The sequence below is a fragment of the Doryrhamphus excisus genome, chromosome 6 (assembly GCF_030265055.1).
Source record: "Doryrhamphus excisus isolate RoL2022-K1 chromosome 6, RoL_Dexc_1.0, whole genome shotgun sequence".
In the NCBI taxonomy this organism is placed as follows: Eukaryota; Metazoa; Chordata; class Actinopteri; order Syngnathiformes; family Syngnathidae; genus Doryrhamphus; species Doryrhamphus excisus.
The window spans coordinates 5,906,741-5,924,257 of record NC_080471.1 but is presented as its reverse complement, the minus strand read 5'-3'; the positions used below and the strand labels follow the sequence as shown (position 1 = coordinate 5,924,257).

The following is a 17,517-nucleotide window of genomic DNA, read 5'->3' as shown; positions in this document are numbered from 1 at the left end:
TATTTTTATTTTTATTTTTATTTTTATTTTTATTTTTATTTTTATTTTTATTTTTATTTTTATTTTTATTTTTATTTTTATTTTTATTTTTATTTTTATTTTTATTTTTATTTTTATTTTTATTTTTATTTTTATTTTTATTTTGTATTATTTATTAAGTTAAGTTTTTGTTAATTTTTAATTTTAATATATTTTTTATTTTTTATTTTTTGTCCCGTACCGAAGTACTCGGTGATATGAGCATCCAATGCCATAATGGGTACCATAGTAAGTGTCAATATAGTGATATATATAGCACATCATGACTGGTTCAAGACTCTTCATCCTTGTATTTAGCAAACATCAACTGCTTGTATTGTTTCTTGAATTGGCTCATCGTTGTGCATTGTTTGATTTCCTTACTCAATCCATTCCATAGTTTGATTCCACATACTGAAATGCTATGGCTAGCATAACGTAGTCCTAGCATAGAAGTGTTTCAAATGTACTTCTTCCCTGAGATCATATTTCTCCTCTCTTGTAGAGAAGTATTGGATGACATTTTTAGCTCATTGCTTATTTTTAGCCTTATGCATTATTTTAGCTCTTTGAAGATGAACTATATCAGCAAGTTGAAGTATTTGTCATTTTAGAAATAAGGAGTTAGTATGTTCTCTGTAGGCGGCATTATGAATTATCCTTACTGACCTTTTTTGCAGTACATTTAGCCAGTGAAGATTGCTTTTATAGTTATTAGCCCGTATTTCCACACAATAAGTAAGGTAGAATATGGTAGAACCAGAGAGCAATGAATTTAATGCTAATGAGCTGTTTTTATGTCTTGATAGTGTGAGTCTCCATAAAATGCCAGTAACACTAGCATAACTATATGAGCGCAAATACTAACATTATAGTTACATGTTAACAGCAACATCATCATAATCAATAGGAAAGCCTTTTTGCTAATGATAACAAAATGTCCCGCAGTTGATTGACAGGCTCTTTTTTAAGATGTGTAGCAAAGCTTTTACTTTTTTTTAAATTTTTATACAACTGTTGACCGTGGAGTGGTGGGGGGAAGGTCAGAGGCGGTATCCTATCAATAAGGGAGGAGGTTTTTCTTCTGTGAGTGTTTTAGCGCCTCTTCTCTCAAAGATGGAAGGAGATGATAGTTTTCTCATGTTTGGTGCACATAAACACCCTCGTGGGACACATTACCATTAAAACATCATGAAAAAAGTACATGTTGCAAAACAGGGAACGTGTAAAGTTCAGTAAAGCTTAGTAAAGTATTCCTGACTGTCAGCAGCACTAACACAGATATTCCAAAGTACTTTCATTAATGGGACCTGATATAAATGTTCTTCTGCTGCTTGTGTTAGTACTTGTGTTAGTACTTGTGTAGACATGCAGTCTGCTTCATTTATCAAGCCACAATGTTTTTATGCAGCGGTGATCGCAAAGGCCCTTCCCATCACCAGTGCTCTCTCTCTCTCTCTCTCTCTCTCTCTCTCTCTCTCTCTCTCTCTCTCTCTCCCCCAGGAGTTCCAGCACCATCAATCACGGGCGAGCACAGCCCCTATTTGGGTGACTTAAATGGGTTCAGTTCTCTTAACCCTTCCTCATCACTCACGGGGTCTTTACTCAGAGGGTCTTGGCGACCAATCCGCTCAGTGTCCCTCCATGGGAAACTCCATGTTAAACTCCAATAGTGTCTTTCTTACTGACTTGGCTTCTTTTTTTTGTTGCCTTTTGCTGCAATCTCAAAGTGACTGTTTTGCAGCATCACTGTTTCAATTACACACTTAAACTTTATCTTTCTCATGTGTGGACGTTTGCTGCAGTCGCTTTTACTCGCAGTGATATCTTTTTTTATTGATATCTCCACTAGGGCTGGGTTAAATGATTATTTCTGTAATCAATTAATCTAGAAAATATTTTTTCCATTCATTGATTAATCCCTTAAAGTCCCTGATTAGTCCCTGAAAACATAAACCACAAACCAGGTTAATAAATATATATATTTCTAAATGATCTGCCCATATCAATAAAGTATAATAACATGAATAATACAATAACAATAATAATAATAATAGAAATCAAACTAATTATAGCGTGTATTTGAGGAGTGTGTTTTCGTGTGTGCACATGCTCTGTGTGTGCGATACTGGAGCAGGAGCGGGTACAAGATACCTCAATCGGATTGGGGAAAGGAATCCACCCCTGGGAATCCCATTATATATTCATTCGGATTGTCACTTTTCTTTCGGAATGAGGTGTATACAAAGGTTACATTCTTTCCGTTTGAGCAAATAACCCCAATGGAATTGGAATATTTGGGTCCATGTATACGTGGCTACTGACTTCTGGTTCCGGTTTCCATGCTAACACGCTGCTGTCAGTGAGATAAAAATAGATGAAACAGATATAAAATGGAAGTTACGTGGTGCCGTTTGGCTATATGACGGGGTTAATCATTGCAAACAAGGAAATAAAAAAAGTTGAAAACTTACGGCTTAGGTGCTGTTGCATCGCTGTCGTGCTTTTGTGATACGCCATCTCAATTTTGCACAGGTCACAAACCACCGCATCATTACCTTTTGCCGTGAAGTATTGCCATACTTTGGATACTCTGTTGCACCATCTTTTCTTCTGGCCAGACTCACTGAAATTTGTTGCTGTGGCCGCCGCCATGTTTTGATTCTGAGTAGCGGTGTGGCGTTCGTGAACAAACGGATCAAAAGAACTTTATTGCGAACGAATGAAACGCCCATAAAATACCCGTTCAGTTCATGACCGACACAGCCACAGACAGAAACTAGTTGTTGAGCTGTTGAGTCGGAACGAACGTGAACATGAGTGAACGGACTGACTCGACACGACTGAGCGGGTCTATGCAGGGGGGGGGGGGATCACAGGCTAACGACCAATTAACCGAAATGAACGGCTATTTTTACTGAATGAAGCGGAATGATCCTGTTCACTGAAATGAACGCTTTTGCCCACCACTAATTCTGAATGAAGGCGCATCGACATGCAGTTCTTGTGTCGACGTATTTTTCGATGACGTGGATACGCCGTCTCACCCTTTCTCTCCACGTGTCTTTGATCTTCTCCACCCAGCCACGGTAGAGCCGAAGCAACATTGTCCACCAACATTGTCTGTCTTGACGTGTTTGGAGATTTAGTATGGTGAAGCTCCACCACCCCTCTGTCACATGGTTGCCTCCTGTGTATTCAGTATTGGCCTGCACATTGCTCAATAGAGAGATGCTCACAAGTCCAGGGGTGCAGACGAGCTCAATGCGCTTCTGTTTTTGGTATAGCTGAAAAATGTTTTTTTTGGCTCAACCCACTCGTACTTAGGTCCTCTTACAACAAACTAAAAGGTCCTAATTGCCCCTGAGGGAACGGTTTAGCCACAATAGACATGTGGTGGGACAAAAGCCCAGTACTCTTGCACCCTCAACCCCTCCCCAGATTTGAAGGGATGAACACGTCAGCAGTGTCTGTGTTGCAGGGTAGGTTGTGCAACCACAGCTTTGACACTGTCTATACAGTATATAGATCTAGTTAAGGCATGGTTTACGCTTGGATCAAAACCTGGAATGTCTGCCGTTTTGCAGCAAATCCAGCGCTTCCTTTTTCTCTTCACTTTTTTATTCGACCTGAAAGGGTTGGCGCAGACGTATCAAGTTGTCCCAGTAAACTCTTTTTTTTTTAAATTGAAAGTCTGGCCAGAGATGGAAAATGTAGAATGGAGTTACAGCTGGAATCAAGGGGGATGAGTGAAGAACTCCAGCTGTATTACATTGCGACAGATAAGTGGTGTAATGATCCCTGCGGCCATCGCTGAGCTGTGCGACCGGCACAAATACTTTCGAGGAGTTTGTTTAAGCTGATTTGTGGCCCCCTTCCAACGTAACGCAACTTGAACTATGATTTTAATTGTGAATTGCTGACTTTGCTGTGCACCCCTCCCCAGTCTCTCTCATCTCTTTGGACTCTTGTGCCTGTTAAAACATGGAAAGTCCTCATTCATTCTAGCCATCCATAAAGTAAATATTGTTGCACATGCAGCTGATGATCAGTCTTCCAATTCCGTCTTGTGTGGTCAGTCACGGGCCATTTGAGTTGCACAGCGAGGCTTAGCCACCTGACCTGAATGCATCCTGGAACCCTCATCATTCTCAGGCTCAACTTTATTTCTTCACTTCTCCACAACATTGATATGGAGGAATTTGTGCAACAAGCGAGGGGTGGCGTTGACGTAAGATTTTTAGTATATTACCCACTGATCTGCATCCCTTGGCTTACATGTTTTTGAAACGCAACTTCTTTTACATCACTGACTTTGCCACACCGCTCTTGGATCACTTTTTATTTGCACAAGTGGAAGTTTGTTTACATGATGATAGTGTTTTAGATCCTGGAACAAGTCTCGAAGCAGAAGCTGCTAGTTTCTTTTCTATAGAAATGCTGCAAAATAGCCACATTGGAAAAATAATAACACCAGATTGGCCAATTATTCTCCGAGGACCTAGCAAATATTGCAGCAATCCTATGCACATTCACACAACGACACCAAATCCCAAAATCAACCCGAAAGTCGACACTAGAGCGTCGTGTGTCATATAAAATGGACGCAGAGAATCGCTTTCACCACAACAGGATGGGAGAAGTGAGCCTTGGGTGTTAATCTTCACACCCCTTTTCCCGGCATTGCAGGATACCCTTACAAGCTGGCAACGTTCCACCTTTGTGATGGCTCTGAAGGCAAAAAACTGGTAGACTTATACCGAGGCATTCTGTTTATACAGAACACTGAATAGTGACACTGAATAGTGTTAATAATAATGCCTGGCACTTACATGTTGCTTTTCATAACACCAAATGATGGAAAAAGGCACGAAAAGGCTAGCTTTTATAGGAATTGTGAAAGGAGATTCTGTTTCCATCTAAAAATTTAAATCTGTAGTCTATGAATATGATTATGTTCATTGTCCAATCTGGAAAAGTGTGAGGAAGTCCTTTTAAGTACTGTGGAACTTCATTTAGAGTCATTAATTTGGGCTTGTACCGTAACTGTTAGTAAAGAGCTACAGAGTCAACAGCTAATAATGATGTCATTGACTGGAGACGGTACTGTTTACGATACCGGAGTTTTTCCTCTTTCCGAATGGAATCTATCTGAATGACCTTTCCAAAAGCAATGGTATCCATGGAAAGGAATATTCCAATCACGTGTCTACATGCGCCGCTATAATCAACCAGAATAGTCAATGGGGCATGCCCAGTAAAACGTAAACAACAACATCACGTGATACCGACTTCCTGGAGTTTTTCTTTCACTTGTTGGAATAACTCTGTATTGCCAGTTTTTCCTTCGTCCAGTCTTGGAATTTAGTTTGACTCAAAAACAAACTTTCCTTAGCAGTCCAGTGCCGATTGCTCGCCTCCATTTTTTTTAAAATCGAAGAACGTCTGGAGCTGCGTGTTACGTCATATCTCAACATTCGCTGAAAGAACGCACCCGGGAACAGGAAAAGATAAAGTTCAATCTTGCTAATATTTTATAAGTTCATTATATTTCTAGAATAAATGTAAAACAACCATTTTTGTGTTGTTTATGTTGTAACATTGTTGTTCAGACATTTTAGCTAAATTCAGTCATTCATTCATTTTCTACCGCTTATCCTCATGAGGGTCGCGGGGGGTGCTGGAGTCTATCCCAGCTGTCTTCGGGCGAGAGGCGGTGTACACCCTGGACTGGTGGCCAGCCAATCACAGGGCACATATAGACAAACAACCATTCACACTCACATTCATACCTATGGACAATTTGGAGTTAACCTAGCATGTTTTTGGAATGTTGGAAAAACCACGCATGCACGGGAAGAACATGCAAACTCCACACAAAGATGGCCGAGGGTGGAATTGAACTTGGGTCTTCTAGCTGTGTAGCCTGCGTGCTAAACACTCTAACACCGTGCAGCCTAATTTAGCTAAATATGCATGGCTAAAGTGAAAGTTATGGTTGCTCCATTTTTTTTTGTTAACTGATATTTTGCTGAAACTTCCCTATGTTCTACTGCTGATTACTAAAGAATGAAAAAAGGTAGAAACAAACTTCTTTTTTCTGATGAAATATGAGCCTAATCTTTCTTTTGATATATACCATATTTAGCCCCAGAACAGAACATTCTGTGTGCTTTGAAAAATTTGTCAAAATCATCAAAAATGACCGGTACAGAGTGGGACGGCTTTTGAAAAATGGACGGGATTGAATACCACAAGACGCGTGCGATAAGATAAGATAAGATAAGATATGCCTTTATTTGTCCCTCAGTGGGGAAATTTGCATTGCACAGCAGCAAGAGTACAGAATCAGTTAAGCAGTACAACGTACAAAATACACAGTATAAAAAAAATAAGCAACCTAAATTTTAACAAATCAACAATTTTACCCAGCGTTATATACAAATACATTTTGCAGATAATATGAAATGAGATGAAATATATGAGCAGTCTATACACTATGAGATCTTGCTAGTGAGTTAATATGAGGCATTATAGAAATACTTCACTTAGAACTTTATATATTGTACTTAGAACCTAATATATTGCACGTGGAGCTTGATGAGATATTGCACAGTGAATGGAGTCTGGAGTAACTATACTGAATATAAAAAAAAACAGTATTCCACAGATGTACATAGTGGTGTAGAAGGTTTCTTTGTACTTTTAATACTTCTCCAGCAAATAGTACCTGCACCACAATACTATCATAGTGTTCTACAGGCTTGACGTGCATTTAAGCTACCCAAGTTGTGCCACACTGTTTAGCAGGACTTGTAGGTCTCCGGTGTGACTAATATTTCATAGAAGATGCCTGTGGACCGAATCATTGTGAATAGACTCCCAGGGATGTAACGTGTCCGATGCTGAAGGCACCCCTGTGCTCTGTAGAAATATTATACAGCGCATAGCTGTGCTTCGGCCTCACGGAGGCACGCATTACTGGCCGCCTCGCCCATAAAAGTCCACTTAGTTTAACAGCGGCAGGAGAGCTCGGCGGACACGGCCAGTGAAACCCCGGGCAGCGTCTTGTGCGGTCAGCTCAGAACTGGGCCTTTTGTTCACATTTCACGAGTCTTGAGGGCCCGCTAAGCCATCCTGCGAGACTCTGGGAGCCACATTTTTTTTTTACTGGAATCGAGTAGTGCAAGTACTGCAGCTACCGCCAGCCTCTAAGGAGTGAGGGAAGACCGCATTGTTGCGAGGCCACCATAGAAGAGAGTGTGATGGAGGTGTGAAAACGCCGCGCGTGTGCTTTTCATGAAAAACGATCAAATGACAAGATGAGCTGTGATCAATGAGCTGTCGACAGAACACTTCTGACCTAGTGGAAAGCAAGTCCCCTGACGTTCCTGGCCGGTTTCAGGCCACCGGGGCAGGGGGGCGCCGACGCACAAAGAGCGCTCTGTCTCTGTCAGGATTCCCCCGAGGAGTCTCGCAAAAAGGCCCCGCTCACCTCCGACAACACCAGCCGGCTAACAGCACTTCATCTGTCCGTAGTCACTCCAAGCCGTCGTGATTATGTTATTACCGACGCTTTAATACGCCGATGATTGCTTCTCATTATTCTGTCACCAGTTATATGCACGTAGATCCACTCGTACAAGGAATTAATTGATGGCACAGAATTGCCACGTTGTTACGGCAGAACTGGCTTTTTCCTGAATTGTAAAAGGTGCTTCAGGCCGCAGTCGTATAAAGGATTCATTTTATAAGCCAGGCACTTTTCTATGAAATGGATAAAAATTGTTCCAATCTGGAAATAAACATAGAACAATACTTCTGCTGTGAAGAGTACCCTTACCTCTTCAATAACGTCTTTTAATAAATGCTTTTTTTGCTGTGTTGATTTTTGCTTTTGCTTTATATCGCTAATAATTTCAACAGACATCTTTTTTTTTGCACATTTAATTTGAAGTCCTGAGAGTAAATTCATTCATTCATTCATTTTCTACCGCTTGTTCCTCACGAGGGTCACAGGGGGTGCTGGAGCCTATCCCAGCTGTCTTTGGGCGAGAGGCTAGGTACACCCTGGACTGGTGGCCAGCCAATCACAGGGCACATATAGACAAACAACCATTCACACTTACATTCATACCTATGGACAATTTGGAGTCGCCAATTAACCTAGCATGTTTTTGGAATGTGGGAGGAAACCGGAGAAAAACCCGGAACATGCAAACTCCACACAGAGATGCCCGGAATCGAACACCAGTCTCCTAGCTCTGTGACCTGCACGCTAACCACTCACACACTGTGCAGCCTGGATGGATGATAATTTATTTCATGATAATATAGTAGAGCTGTCAATCAATTGAAATCTAATAAAAATAGTTAATTGTGATTAATCATATTTAACTCACAATTAATCACAGAAGTTTTTATTCCGTTTTTGCATGTTATTTTATTCATTCATTCATTTTCTAGCGCTTTTCCTCACAAGGGTCGCGGGGGTGCTGGAGCCTATCCCAGCTGTCTTCGGGGAGAGGCGGGGTACACCCTGGACTGGTGGCCAGCCAATCCCAGGGCACATATAGACAAACAAGCATTCACACTCACATTCATACCTATGGACAATTTGGAACCTAGCATGTTTTTGGAATGGGGGAGGAAACCGGAGTACCCGGAGAAAACCCACGCATGCACGAGGAGAACATGCAAACTCCACACAGAGATGGCCGATGGTGAAATTGAACCCTGGTCTCCTAGCTGTGACGTCTGCGCGCTAACCACTGGACCGCCGTGCCGCCCCCTGAAAGTAAATGTTTCACATAAATTACCGAGTCACTTAATTTTACTAGCCGCCTGTGCTCTGGAGGTGGGATAAATGTCTGATTAAAGCCGAATGATTTATGTCACACATTAAAAGACTTTTGTAGGCTGTTAAGGATCATTTGGAAGTGTAAATTGAATGTCACTTCAATTAACTTTATTGATTCTCTCTATCAAAAAAGCCAAAAAGCCAAAAACAAAGCAACACTGACCATACTGGAAAGAAGGCAAAAGCATTAAGGGATCTTTATTTTTGGCGACGTACAAACTTTTCCAAGTCTTGTGGAATCTAACTCTTGGACTCCTGAACCGTTGCACACTAAAAGGTGAACATTTCCCAAAAATGCACCCCTGCTGTTAGTTCCCTGACATGTACACCACATGGTGGCACTGTTATTAAACCCCTAAGGTTTGACCCCACAAGTCGAATTGAGGGGGAAAAAAAATCTCACTCTGCTCAATTCCTTCCCTAAAACACTGACTGTAACTTTAGGGTGTTGAGCACTTGGAAAATTGTAGCGTAGTTGTTTGGAAATCAAGCAAAGAAAGCATCTGGTGGACTAACACTAACTGTCCATAAGTCATTGACCATTTATGAAACCATGAGGATATTTATATTACATGTATTGTTGGAAATATCAGACATACTTTTGACTGTACATTAGTCACATAAAGAATGAAAACCACTTATGTACTACAAAATTCCAAAAACAAATTTCATCTCACGACCTTAGCCTGATCTTGTTAGGGCTTTGTGGATCACCCTATGACTAGTTTAGCTTGTGTTTTATTTGAATTTCAGTGGTTCAGTGGTTCAGTGTGTTATGTGTTGCCTTCACTGACAGTCTGCATTGGTTCAGGTTGGTCATTGAGGGCTTGGAAACCGAAGAAAACCCAGAGGGTCTTAAAAGTTCCTGCTGTTAGGTAATGTTGGAAGTGATCGTCTCTCCCCTGGGGTTGATTAGTCTCGGCCCGTGTAACTTTCTCTTAATAGGATATGACCCCTTATAGCCCCCCCCCCCCCCCCCCCGACAACAAGCGTCCCACCATTTCTGCCACATTCCACCCTCAGCCCTCAGACGCGGCCTATAGCTGCTGTTTAGTTTAAAACCTGGCTGCTAGCAATTAAATGTGCTATGTCAAACATATTCTCTGGGAAACTTGTTGCAATTGGTCCCTAGCAGCCTACTCGCAGGGCCAATAAGTAGGTGTCTCTGTTACCGCTGCAGATTTTTAAAAAGCCTGCTGATGATTGCACAATACAGCACAGAGTTATTATATAGTCTATCGTTTTGTCCTGGTGGGTACACTGCAAAAAATGATGGGTTCTTTTCATAATTGTTTAAATTCAAGTGTATATCAGTGATTGATCGGTAGATAGGAAAACAAATAATGGATGGGTTCAATGAAAAAAGATGTTTATTTCTACCTTTTTTCATTCTTTAGTAATTAGCAGTAGAACATTGGTAAGTTTCAGCAAAATATCATTCATTCATTTTCTACCGCTTATCCTCACAAGGGTCGCGGGGGTGCTGGAGCCTATCCCAGCTGTCTTCGGGCGAGAGGCGGGGTACACCCTGGACTGGTGGCCAGCCAATCACAGGGCACATATAGACAAACAACCATTCACACTCACATTCATACCTATGGACAATTTGGAGTGGCCAATTAACCTAGCATGTTTTTGGAATGTGGGAGGAAACCGGAGTACCCGGAGAAAACCCACGCATGCACGGGGAGAACATGCAAACTCCACACAGAGATGGCCGAGGGTGGGATTGAACTCAGGTCTCCTAACTGTGAGGCCTGCGTGCTAACCACTCGACTGCGTTAACAAAAAAAAATGGAGCAAGCATAACTTTCACTTTAGCCATACATGTTTAGCTAAATTAGGCTGCACGGGCCTGTTAGCGCACAGGCCACACAGCTATGAGACCCGAGTTCAATTCCACCCTCGGCCATCTCTGTGTGGAGTTTGCATGTTCTCCCCGTGCATGCGTGGGTTTTCTCCGGGTACTCCGGTTTCCTCCCACATTCCAAAAACATGCTAGGTTAATTGGCCACTCCAAATTGTCCATAGGTATGAATGTGAGTGTGAATGGTTGTTTGTCTATATGTGCCCTGTGATTGGCTGGCCACCAGTCCAGGCCTCTTGCCCGAAGTCAGCTGGGATAGGCTCCAGCATAGTCATGTTAATACGATGATTTCCACATTTTTCTTCTGGTTCCAACTATTTCAACATCGGTATTTTCAGCTCATTTATTACATCCTAGACTTGAAATGTTCCTATTTTGTCTGTAATTTCACATTTTCCATGTCAGAAATTTGAATTAAAATAGACAACTCTCAATTTTTACAGTTACCATATTTTCCAGTCCGTTCCAAGCAGCCCATTTAGGCCATCGAAACTATTTATCTATAGCCGGTTTCTTCCTTCCTCTGTAAATTGTGCACCCGTTGGCTTCAACTTTCTTTTTTCTATGATGTTTTGTTGACAATCATCATTCCCCACAACACCGCAACTGGCACTCAAGGATCATATTGACTCATTGTCCAATTTTTGTTACTGTAAACCTCGGATATATCGGATTCAATTGTTCCCACTGGTTTTGTCCGATATAAGCGAAATCCGTTATATGCGTATACCGGAAAATGTCCATTTTACGCATATATCGGATTTATATCCGGTATATGCGTAAATCGGATTTTATCCGTTATAAAAAGGCACTTCCTTGACTATGTTTCCAATGTACCTGGACTGGGCAATGAAAAGAGACGTAAGGTAATGAGAATTTAACTTTATTGGACTCTGAGCATAACAAATTGTAAACCTCGCATTAAGTCAACCATGGGGGAGACCGGGATGTTACAATCTTTCCTGACCATCACACCGACTAACACAAACGGACATGATCTAAACTTGGACAACTTGTCTGCAAGGCCTGAGGAGTTGAAGTCGAGGCTAAACACACACGCCCTGGCGCGCGCATCAAAGACGTTTTCGTACCTTTAATCAAGCCCGCGAACGTGAATATAAATCGCGCAGGCAACGCTGCAAATGATTCGGTGAATCGGAGCGCCACGATGCGGCCATCCGATATATGCGAGGGAAATTGGAACGGGACTGGAGATTTTGTCCGAAATTGGCGAAATCCGTTATAAAAAATCCGATATATGCAATGAATTTCTATTGGAAATGCATTACAGAAAAATCGGTTCTTTTTTATCTGTCCGTTGTGAGTGAATTTCCGATATATCCGAGTCCGATATATCCGAGGTTAACTGTATTTTAAATTGTCTTACATACGTTGGAGACTCTCTGCATGGCGGTCGTGTGGTTAGCGCGCAGACCTCACAGCTCACAGCGAGGAGACCAGGGTTCAATTCCACCCTCGGACATCTCTGTGTGGAGTTTGCATGTTCTCCCCGTGCATGCGTGGGTTTTCTCCGGGTACTCGGGTTTCCTCCCACATTCCAAAAACATGCTAGGTTAATTGGCCACTCCAAATTGTCCATAGGTATGAATGTGAGTGTGAATGGTTGTTTGTCTATATGTGCCCTGTGATTGGCTGGCCACCAGTCCAGGGTGTACCCCGCCTCTCGCCCGAAGACAGCTGGGATAGACTCCAGCATCCCCAGCGACCCTCATTAGGAAACAGCGGTCGGAAATGAATGAATGAATGAATGTTAATGTTATCATTTTATTTCCCTTTGATGTGTCATATTTAGTTGTTTTGACAACCTGTAGCGGCTATAATAGTTTACTAAAATATAAATCAGCAAATGAAATCGGTTGCTAAGTTAGCTGTTTTTCTTCATCCGTATTCTTCAGTTGTACATTTTTAGTATTTCAGTGAAATCTAATTTGATTCAAACAAAGGTCATATATTTAGATTTAGTCCCTGGAAGGTTTGCAACCAACCTCACCACCAAGTTTACAGTGATGTTAAAGAAAACAAGTTTTGAGATGTTGTAAACGGTCCACTCCACAGTGGCTAAACGGCGCCGCTCCTTGCGGTAAAAGCCTCATTTATCCATCAGATATTTATCTCTCCAACTGTTGACTCGGAATACGCCGCATTGGCATGCAGATATTTTAAATAAACAGTGACGGTGACCAGAGCGAAGGAGCGCCATCGCTCTTGACGAGTGATGATCCACCGCCCGTCCACCCCCATACTTTTGCTATCTCTTAGGTTCTTGCACGCCTAAACAGTTGAAGGTCGTGTTTGCAGTCACTTCCTCCTGGGTTGTTAAGCTGATGTACAGTTTGACAGACATGGAGGGAAACCAGAACATGGCGGAAAGATTGTTTTGACCTGATCTGTAGAGATGGGGTACATTAGGCAGACAAATAGTGCAAAAACCCAAAACGCTGGGATTAGTCTCATATTTAGGCGAGAGAGACAATTGCCACATGCTACTGAATAGTACTTTAGGTTGTGTTGTGGGTTTTGTTTGGTATGGCTCGCACTTTGGTTTGCTTTGAGTTGCTTGTTTATTTACGAGCTTAGATTTCACTTTAGAACCCGAGTTAACCAAGCTTATCTCTCAAACATCGGCTCGTTTGTTTGGCACACACCAGGGTTCTGATGATCGCATTCAACCGTACTAGCAGAGCAAATGTGGAGTTAGATTTAACTGAACCAAACATGACAAGTGTGAATGCAAACCTTTGACCTTCTGGCATCCATCCATCCATCCATCCAATCCAATCCACTTTATTTATATAGCACATTTTATAAACAGAGTTTCCAAAGTGCTGCACAGACTAGTAAAAATAAAAAGTAATAATCCAAAACTAAAAGATCATTTAAGAAATAAAATAGTAAAATAGATATTAAAATATTAAAAACAAGAAACAAAGCAATAAAAGTATAAAAAATCAAACCAATTACAATAAAAACGAAGAACTAAAAGACACAGGACCATACGACTCACTCCGAGTTAAAAGCCAGAGAATAAAAGTGGCTTTTAAGACGAGACTTAAAGCTTTAGATGTTGGGGGTCTTTTTTACTTGGGAGGGGAGAGAGTTCCATAGCTTGGGGCCAACCACAGAAAAGGCTTGGTCCCCCCTGGTCTTAAGTCTCGTCTTGGGCACCACAAGTTGCTCGGCCCTCAGTGACCGCGCTGGAGAGTAAACTTGGATGAGGTCCGAGATGTATTTGGGGGCCAGCCCATTCAACGCCTTAAAAACAAACAATAAAATCTTAAAGTCAATCCTAAAACGAACAGGCAACCAATGTAGGGAGGCCAGAATTGGGGTGATGTGCTCCCCCTTTGTGGTTCCTGTTAAAAGCCGTGCCACAGAGTTCTGGACTAACTGTAAGCGGGAGAGAGACTTTTGGCTAATTCCAGAGTAAAGTGCATTACAGTAATCCAGACGTGATGAAATAAAAGCGTGCATGTCTTGCTCAAAGTGATGCAAAGATAAAAAAGATTTAATTTTAAATAAAAGCCGAAGATGATAAAAACAGGATTTTATAACTGCATTCATTTGTTTGTTGAGTTTAAAATCACTGTCTATTATGACGCCAAGGCTGGTGGCTGAGGGATGAATGTTGTTTTGGAGGGGGCCCAAGTCTATAGGGGGGCTTTTATAGTTGAGGAGGATAGCTTCGGTCTTCTCCTCGTTAAGCATTAAAAAGTTGTGGACCAGCCAGGCCTTGACATCCCTAAAGCACTCGAGAAGGGGTGTCAGGGGGGCAGGGTCATTTTTTGCGAGTGGCAAGTACATCCATCCATCCATCCACCCATCCACCCACCCACCCACTCACCCACCGATCCATCCATTTTCTACCGCTTATGCTCACGAGGGTCGCGGGGGTGCTGGAGCCTATGCCAGCCATCTTTGGGCGAGAGGCGGGGTACACCCTGGACTGGTGGCCAGCCAATCACAGGGCACATATAGACAAACAACCATTCACACTCACATTCATACCTATGGACAATTTGGAGTGGCCAATTAACCTAGCATGTTTTTGGAATGTGGGAGGAAACCGGAGTACCCGGAGAAAACCCACGCATGCACGGGGAGAACATGCAAACTCCACACAGAGATGGCCGAGGGTGGGATTGAACTCGGATCTCCAAGCTGTGAGGTCTGCACGCTAACTACTAGACCACGGTGCAGCCCTCTTCTGGTAACTAAAAGGCAACTAAACGGCTGGAGTCAAACAAAGTTGCGTGTGCCTGCACTCTTGAATCCAACAAATAAATCATGCAAAACACGAAGGTAGTGTCCCTTGGCTGTCTCTTAGCCGTCTTTGTCAACAATCAAGTCTTCAATGAAGGTAAAAGTGAGCTAAATGTACATTTATCCCCGTCATTTGTCAATTCAGGCCTTCTGGAATGGATTAATGGCCCTAACCGAGGTTCCGTTGTACAACCACAATAATAAACATACTATGCTCTTTGACAGTCACTTTCATATGGGATCTCATTGGATTATCATCAGTTGGAGTTGCTCTACAGCCTCGCTGAGGTTAATGCTGCCCAGTCTTGACGCCGCGACACATGATTGATAACCTCTCCCAAGTGTGCAGGATCCAAAGGATTAGCAGTGTTTACCCTCAGGTAGCATGCAGGGTACCTCTGCTTGTTAATGAGGGGAATTAATAACTGGCTGACGCCCCGGGAGATAGCTGTGTTTATGCATGGGCCGAGACATGACAGTCTGTCCCTTGGCCGTGAAAGCTTTGTGTTTATATATACATCTCTTACAATGATGATAATCTTTGCCTCTAGTGGGGAATGATTCTCCCCCCCACGAAAAAGTAGTTTGGTTTCTATGTCTTGGCTGATGGGCATTTTTGGGGTTGTGTGGTTGTGCTGAGATATTAATATTCCTCAATAAAAGCAGTGTTTATGTTCTCCGAGACCATGGGACCATATATCTGTCTTTCTCAGTGTGGCTCTCAGGGCATGAGAACACAGTAAATCTTTGACAGCCTCACACAAAGAATACAACTCTTGGTGGGGGCATAGAGAGAAACACAACACCGTACAGTAGCCCAACCTCCTCCAGGTATCATAGACGGGCATGCACCAGATACCGGGTGTGGTCGCCTTAATGCACAAAAGCCAGAAATAAAAAGCGAAGCTATTGCTTTTCAGCAGCGAGACCCCCGGGTGACCTTCCTCAGAGACCCCGGCGTGACCCCACACGGAGGAAAAGGGAGAAGCGAGAGCAAAAGGAGTCAAATGCACAGGCAGCGTCAAGACAAAAGCTAAAAAAAACTAGGTGTTGTCATTGTAGCCTCAGTAAATCAGCAGCCAGGTGACAGTCCCATTTCTTGGACCGGTGTGCCCACCTTATCTTCTACCTATTCTCATAAGTCACACCTCTTTCTGCATTTGCGGTATCGCCTTTAGCGAATTAGTCCCTGGTCCACTTATTGTTCCTGACCATCTTTGCTCCCATCAGGTCAGATAAAGGTTCTTGGCTTCAGGGTGGAATGTGTCCCACAGTGTGCTTCATTCAGCACCAGCTGGGGATGGATGCCTGAGGGTACTGACTCCATCATCTGCAAGTGAAATAAGCCACATTTCAACCAAGGAATACACTTCAGGTTATCTGACAACGGTAGACCAGATCTGGGATACGTCCACAGTGGGACATCATACCAGTACCCTGATTTTGCCTGTCAACCTTCCTCTTGTGTTAGCTTTCTGGTATCCTCTCTTATGTTAACGGGTCAGTTTTGACCCGTGTATTAAATCAGCTATAAAATACACTAAAAACAATAAGTTACCATCAAATTTGCTTCTCATGTCTTGGTTACCTTCTTAGGCTTCCTCATCCATGAAAATGTTGCTTTTAATACTTTTGGTGTGGGCATGGAGGCCTTTTTTGTCACTATACCCCTCCATTTCTATTTCCAAAAATGGTCAAATGAACCTCAAAAGAATCATATTCATAAATTGAAGGTTCTTTTGTTACCTGGCTATTACTGAGGGATATAGAACATATCATTAATTCATTCATTTTCTACCGCTTTTTCCTCACGAGGGTTGCGGGGGGTGCTGGAGCCTATCCCAGCTGTCTTTGGGCGAGAGGCGGGGTACACCCTGGACTGGTGGCCAGCCAATCACAGGGCACATATAGACAAACAACCATTCACACTCACATTCATACCTATGGACAATTTGGAGTGGCCAATTAACCTAGCATGTTTTTGGAATGTGGGAGGAAACCGGAGTACCCAGAGAAAACCCACCCATGCACGGGGAGAACATGCAAACTCCACACAGAGATGGCCGAGGGTTGAATCAAACTCTGGTCTCCTAGCTGTGAGGTCTGCGCGCTAACCACTCGACCACCGTGCCGCCTAGAACATATCTCTTAAATCAATTAGTTTGATTTATTTTCTCATTTTAGTATTAATCACTAAAGAAACATCAATTGCAGGGGTCTCAAACTCAATTTACTTGGGGGCCACTGGAGCTAAGGTCTGGGCGAGGCTGGGCCGCATCAGGTTTTTCCAAAAAAAAAAAAAAACCCCAAAAAAACGCATTTATTAAAAACAGAATAATAAATAAACTTTGCTTTGGTTCCGATTTTCTACAAGAAAAGCTCTGATAAAACATTCCACTGTTCTCAAATATCTTAATTTTTATTTTTGTACACAAAATAAGATGAAAAATAAATAAATAATAATAATAATAATAAATCAAGAATAAAGAAA

The 17,517-nt window shown here is 42.3% G+C and overlaps 1 protein-coding gene across 3 annotated transcripts in view; it reads left to right on the top strand.

The window, feature by feature from the left end:
- rab28 (RAB28, member RAS oncogene family) overlaps positions 1–17,517 on the top strand; it is a 51,263-nt gene that overhangs the window by 19,825 nt on the left and 13,921 nt on the right. Inside the window, exon 5 of one of the 3 annotated variants that reach the window (XM_058075023.1) lies at positions 1,522–10,573. The exons of the other annotated variants lie outside the window; for them this stretch is intronic. Within the exon in view, the coding sequence (XP_057931006.1) occupies positions 1,522–1,691 (170 nt within the window). The 3' untranslated portion in view covers positions 1,692–10,573. Of the gene's footprint in view, positions 1–1,521; positions 10,574–17,517 lie in introns of those variants that run through there. 3 annotated transcript variants of the gene reach the window in all.